The sequence below is a fragment of the Herpailurus yagouaroundi genome, unplaced genomic scaffold, assembly GCF_014898765.1.
Source record: "Herpailurus yagouaroundi ecotype Mexico unplaced genomic scaffold, PumYag 161, whole genome shotgun sequence".
NCBI lineage: Eukaryota > Metazoa > Chordata > Mammalia > Carnivora > Felidae > Herpailurus > Herpailurus yagouaroundi.
The window spans coordinates 6,189,679-6,196,340 of NW_024412402.1; the positions used below are offsets into that span (position 1 = coordinate 6,189,679).

Sequence of the window (6,662 nt, forward strand, 5' to 3'; positions counted from 1 at the left end):
ATCGCCAGAGGGACAGGGCATTTTTGTTTGGTGGGGGGAGGTTGTTCAGTGACTAGGGCGATGCTCGACACCCAATAAATGTAAGTGGAATAAACGCGGGGAGTTTTAGAACTGCACAGAGGGCTGAGACCAGGGAGGGGGCAGGTGTCTCTCTCTGGTCTTGGTACCAGTCCCCCATGGTGCTCTTCCCCACCAAACAAGAAATCTAGGGCACCTGATTTCTGAGGAGGAGTGAAGAACTCATACATAGCTCATCAGGTTTATTGCCCTCCTCCCAACCTCCAGGCAGATGTTTCATAACTTGGTTTCTAAGGCTATTCCCGGGTTGTATCACGTGCCATCGCAAAATCCTTAACCAAACTTCTCATGACAAAGTGAGGAATTCGGTCTAAACCGTATGATCATTGAACAACTCAAAATTGGGGCTTTGTAGCTTTCAGGAGATTTTAGGCTATTAGCATGATGAGTATTTTTAGGAGGGAGTCATCACAAAACAAATGTTCAAAAATCAAGTCTATGATTAGGAAGAATGTGGGCACCAAAACCCAATTTTAAAGGAAGAGTGCTTTGATAATCTCCAATAGCTTTATCCACTTCCTGCATGTAGAACTATCTCCCCTTACAAGGCAGTTACTCCTATACACAGCTTCACACATCCATGGCACAAAGTAGCTGTGGAGCTGGGGCAAATATCTTTGGGCTGGTTTTCTTATGACAAAACTATGGTGTGTGTGTGTGTGTGTGTGTGTGTGTGTGTGTGTGTGTGTGTACACGTCATAACTTTCAGCTGGACAAAATCTTGGGAAATCAAATAAGCAACAGAATGAAACCCTAAAAAAGGCTGGGAATCATGGCCTTAAGTGACAGCGTAAGTATCCACCAGCATGGGAAGTCAATTATCCACATCTTCCTTAACAATGGTATTGATCAAAGAAAATACCGTTTGATCTATTCACAAGTGATCGCTTGGCGACATTTTGCAGCTTGCAGGACAGATGTTGTTCACAGTCTGGATGACCTTCGTGGGCTAACCCAGGTCAGGATACAGGGGCAGGGCAAAATTTCCACAGACCAGACCTAGCTGCCTTGTAATGCTCGCAGCAATGAGGTGAGAGTGCCATCTGGAGGATCTCCCTTTTAAAGAGAAACCTTGTGCAAAACTGACATGGAACAAGTTCCCAACAATTCAGGATCCATGTGGGGACAGAAGCCACTATCAAGTGGATTCAAGCTGTCTGCAGTCTTGCCTTTTTAACAAAAACTTTCCTTTTTCCTAAAAGCCTGGGGACCCTTTTATGAGTTTCATTCTTAGGAGTCATTTGTATAGTTCTGATTGTTATGTGGGAAGAGGTTCCTTCTGGGTGGCCCATGGAGCCCATTAAACGAGTCCTCAAGTTCCCTTCCTCCCATCACCTGCGTGCTCTCTCCAAAAGAAGGTTCTACTCACTTCCAGCTCAGGTTCCCAATCAGAACAGGTACCTTCAAGGTCCCTGCAAGAGCTGCCAGACAACCCCAGCTCCCACGTGCCTGATCAAATGGCTCGGCTCTCACCAAAATGGACATGCACTTCATCATCCACCAACCCCAGCCCTGGCCAGGGAGGAAGATGGACTGTGCCTGCTCTGTGTGCCACGGTCTTCAAACTATTCATGAGGGGACACAGTCCTGACACCGTCTACACAGCCTCAGGAGAACTATAATGCAATTTTCTGTGTTATTGAGGAGAGGGAAAGAGTGAGAAGTGCTTTTCAGTTACAAGAGATCCCACCCCCAAATTGCAGTACCTGTCAAGCGACCGTAATAGCTTCTACGAACAAAAGAAATCTGCTATTCTGTGTAATAGTCCTGGGATGCATTTATTTCAGTTCTGTCCTTAGTTCCCCATTCTCTCGACTGAGGAGAAAAAAGACTGCTCCCTGAAATTGTACAAAGTTTCCAAAGCAGGTATTTTTTTCACCTGTGAAAATGGCTCCCTCCTCTCTCAGGAGAGACAACTCCTTTGTTCTCAAAAAAACTAACATGGGTTCAGGCCATTCTTTTTCCTGTGAGCTCTCATAGTAGGACCTGCTCAGCATAGACAAACAGCTTATCACTAACCAGCCGATTTCTCTTATTAAGAACAGAAACAGGCTTCTTTCTTATTCATTATCCTGTGACTCTTCTAGTAGGTAAAAGAAACACTACGCAACCAGAATGACGAGGAGCTGCACCAGAAGAGAGGGGGTGAAGGCAGAACACTTGAAGACAGGAGGAAAAAATAATTGTTCTTGTGTGCCAGGAATCAAGGGCTTAAGGCCTCAGGAACCATGCCCAATGGACTGAAAACTTCTTCCAGGCAGCATCTGCTTCAGCAGCACCTAAAAATCACACCCTTCGCCCTCTTTTCATGAGAGGAAACAGTATTTCAGTATGAAGAATAACAAGGACTGCAGAGGCCGAGGATAACTTTGATAGGATACCTCCGTCCGATGGCTGAAAAGAGTTAGAAACAGATGAAGCCGAACTGAAGAATTACCTATGTCCAGCAAATAAAGGGCTGGGCTCCAGAGCCCAGAGTTAGATCTCAGGGCATATATACATGCCAAAGGAACATTATCAATTGAAAACTTCTGTCATTTGGTAGGGTACAGAAACAGTGGAGCTTAAGAAGGTGGGGGAAAAAAAAAATCCAACCAAGAAAATAGAATTTAGTTGAAATAGCAGAAAGGGTCAAAAACTTATACTGAAAGGAAGTCCTAGGATTTCTAGGCCTTCCAAGAAAGAAGCAAGAAGATGATACATCAGGGAGTCCTCTGCGAGGATCATAATTGTCAATAAAAAGAATGGTGTGGAAGACAAGAAAACTTGTTGGTGTCTTTTGTCAAAGCTCACCATGTTATTAAAGACACTCATCCTGAACTCTGAAAAGCATTATTTATTGGAAAGAACTATTAAAGGAAGTCTCCTTAATTCCTCCGAGGACAAACACAGTTCCCGTCTCCCAAAACATACGTACCATTTGCTCACGAGTTCTTTACCCTGACTCATGGAATCCCCTGGATTCCCTGACCCAAGACCAGGCCTTACATTCACAACAGACACAGTCCCCAGAAGGCCCAGAAGCAACATGGATTAGTGCTACCCTACAGCGTCTTATCAAAGGAGGATGGCTAGGAAGCCAACAAGTTGAGGTGCTTCACTTGACAGCTTATCTTAACATCCAGTTCTTCAACAAAGCCTCATACAAGCCAGGAGGTAAGGCGTTCTTAGGTGAAATCAGACTTCCACGATATACTTGGTTCACCAAAACTAACAGATGATTCCAAGAAGTCTTTAAAGGAGTCATTATGCCAAGAGAGGAATCCAAGTAGTCAAAACATGGCTTTCTTGGGAAGATACAGCTATTTAATCTTAGCAAGGGCAGCTGCTCTTCTTTCTGTGTTCTGGAACAAGGCACGGATTAAAGCTTTTACTTCAGAGGAAGAGAATGCAGCTGCCAGGGGCCCCTTTCCATCTGCCCACCTGCAAAATAAAAGATAAAATTCTATTTCCTGTTATGTCTCTGGATAAGCAAGATTTTAAAACTGCTTACTGGATCCCACATGCTAGTTGGTTTTAAATGGAAGTAAAACAAAGGCTGGCATCCTTCCCCTTCTTTCTGGATCCTCCACTCAATCTCTTTAACTCCTGCTTCTTGGCTGCATTTTGCTATCAGCACAGTCAGATGAAGAGACCAAGTTAGGAAGGTAAGACTCTTCCCCATTATTCTATACTAAGTCCTGTTTGAACTTGAGAATTATGGCCACATCCTTACATGGTTACATGGAGTCTGGGGATCTGTGACTATTTTAAAAAATGAGCCACAGGCAACAAATTTTAACCAACAAAGGATTGGCGTAAAAAATACACAGTGAACTCCCATGAGTCAATAATGAAATCACAAACAACCTCGTAGAATAAAGGGCAAAATGTGAACAGGTCATTTGCTACAACAAAAGAAAAACAAATGATCCATAAAAAGATGCTCAACATCATTAGAATTCAGGGAAATGTAAGTTACAGTGACAACGAACTACCATTTCACACTAACTACAGTAGCAAAAATTCTGAAGTCTGACGATACCAAATACTGGTGAAACCATGAAGCGGCAGGACTCAATAATGAAATATCTGTAAAACAGAACACGCTACAGCTCTGAAGACAAACATGCACGCAGCCCTTTACACAGTCATGAGTCAACTTCAAAAAAACCCAATATTGACCGAAAGAAGCAACTTACAGACGCTTCCGTTTACAGAAAGTTCAAACACGAGCAGGCCTAAACTTTATACTGTTCAGAGACACATGCAAAAGTGGCAAAACTATGAAGGAAAGCAAAGGAAATAAGGAAGGAACACAAAATTCGAGACAGTGGCTGCCTGCGGGGACAAACATTTGGAGAGGGGAAACACAGGAGTCTTCGCAGGATCGGTAATATTTTTCTTATATTAGGTAACAGGTACATGAACATTTTACTTGTTTCCTTTTAAGTGTAAATACGTTACATGTTGTATTCCTTTGTATGTCTGTTTTATGATTTTAAAGCATTTAAACTATACCATCGGAGGTAGATTCTTCAGTAAAAAATGTTCCCAATTAACTACTATCCTCATGTTTACTGAAACCTCTAGGAGAAAAATTCTTCCTAGGCAGAAAAAAAAAGAAGATACACCAGTATTGTGACTGTTCTCAACACAAAGAATTATTATTAGGCTGCAGCAGCAGAAAGAAACTTTCTTATCTGCTGTCCTCTGGAGTCTTACCTAAAGACATCTTATTATCCACTAAGGACTTATAAATAACAAATACATTAAATCTCGTAATAATGAGGTTGGAAGTATTTTGATGTGACTTTTTTCAGGCAGAAATGTCATTTTCTTTGTTTTAGAATGAACAATATATGCTGAGAAAAACTCAGACACATCTGGGGTGACTGGTCTAATACAACGGGGCACCTGTAATTCACTAAAGAACCAGGCTAAAATAGGCAGACAAGTAGCTATAAGGATGGGGAGAGACCTTGAGGCCTATTCAGGGATTCCCTATGCAAGGTATGCATACTCTGATTATTAATATCTACCAAGACAATAATAAAAGCATCCATGAATGTGTAACTAACCTGTGTCTATCCTTTTTTGTGCGGCATCAATGACCTCTGCATACTAAGTATGATACAATAAAGCATACAGTTACCCCACACAGCAATGTTAACTAATGGTGTTCGGTGTCAGGGGGTGGGAAAACCATCATCTGCTACATTTAAGACAAGAGGAATCCTCTCTATGTGTATGATGCTTAATCTCTAAAACCACTGTACTCCCTGCAGAAAAATTGCTGGTCCATCAAACAGTGGTTGATGTGGAATATTCCATACAAATAAAAGTCAATTTCTGTTAGCGAATCAAAGCCAGTCGTAAAATGTATCCACCGTGGGTTAAAACAGGCAACACTTCCCATCCAGGTATCAGAAGGTTGTACTTCTTACAAATGAAAGACCATCTGCACAGCATGCCAAACAACATGCTGAAGACTAAAATAGTATGAAACAAGAAGTCTTTATGTTATCAAACAGGAGAAAAGTGGTAATGGGGACCCACACGATTAGAGATCATGGCAAGGCTCCAACTACTGTTACTCAACATGAAACTCTTTCCTGAGCAACTGGTTAAGAAACAGAGAAAAGCACTGCTCTCAGTGGCACTCGCACTCTGTAGCTATCTTTAGAGAGACACATTCCTCTGTAAAAGGGTAATACCTACCGATCCCCAATTTCTTGCAGGCTGGCTTGTAACATCATCATCAATTCCTTGAATGGCATCCATTTGGGCACATAGACTGGAACCTCTTCTTGGTATTTCTTGTTCTTGCTTTCTTCAGAGAGAGGTGCAAACACTTGGGGTCCCTCGTCCACCACCGTTTTGCATAAGGAATACAATCTATCACCATCTTCAGTAGAGATGTCCTGGTTTTGCACAGAGGGAACACAAAATAGAATTGGGCCACCTTAGTAGTAAGGAAAGGGCAAATCTTTAGTGAATGCTGTTTAAGCGGTCAGCTGCAGCAAGTTGTTTTCCAAGCAATTTAGCACACCTTATTAGACATGAGATTTCATCAGCTCTGACAATACTCCTGAAGCTAGAATGACACAAAGTATGTTTCAACACATTGTCAATAATTTAGTGTGCCTGCATGAAAGAGCCCATTTATCCAGAAGAATGTTGTACCGCTTGCTGAAAAGCAGGGGAAATTTTTATAAACAAGGATTCAGTCAATCAATGCTTTGGAGACATCAGCTGGCAGAGCCTGGGCCCCTTGCCTGTAAACTCACGTATGTAATCTCTACTACCACAGTGCGCTGGAAAAGGGGCTCCTGCGGAAGGCTGCGTTTCTCTTTACTAAGTTACTGAGCTCACTTGCAAATTAAATAAAATACGTAACTTCATACTTTACAATACATCTAAGGGCTACCCAGTTTCCGGCCTCTTCGTTCATAATCTACACAGATGCTACATGGAGAAGCAGGATCGTCCTACTCTTAGGTACGCGTAAAGGAGAGACATTAGCTAGTCACCGGCAAAACAGAATGAAGGCAAAACTAAAAAAAAAAATAACCCTACAATGAGTTAGACAGGAAACATGAACA

At 42.1% G+C, this 6,662-nt stretch overlaps 1 protein-coding gene across 3 annotated transcripts in view; it reads right to left on the minus strand.

The window, feature by feature from the left end:
* TMPRSS5 (transmembrane serine protease 5) overlaps positions 1 to 5,949 on the minus strand; it is a 92,574-nt gene extending 86,625 nt beyond the window's left edge. For all 3 annotated transcript variants that reach the window (XM_040483041.1, XM_040483049.1, XM_040483050.1), the window contains exon 1: positions 5,779 to 5,949. In XM_040483041.1, coding sequence (XP_040338975.1) covers positions 5,779 to 5,841 — 63 coding nt within the window. In that variant the 5' untranslated portion in view covers positions 5,842 to 5,949. The remainder of the gene's footprint in view (positions 1 to 5,778) is intronic.
* Positions 5,950 to 6,662: the final 713 nt, after the last annotated feature.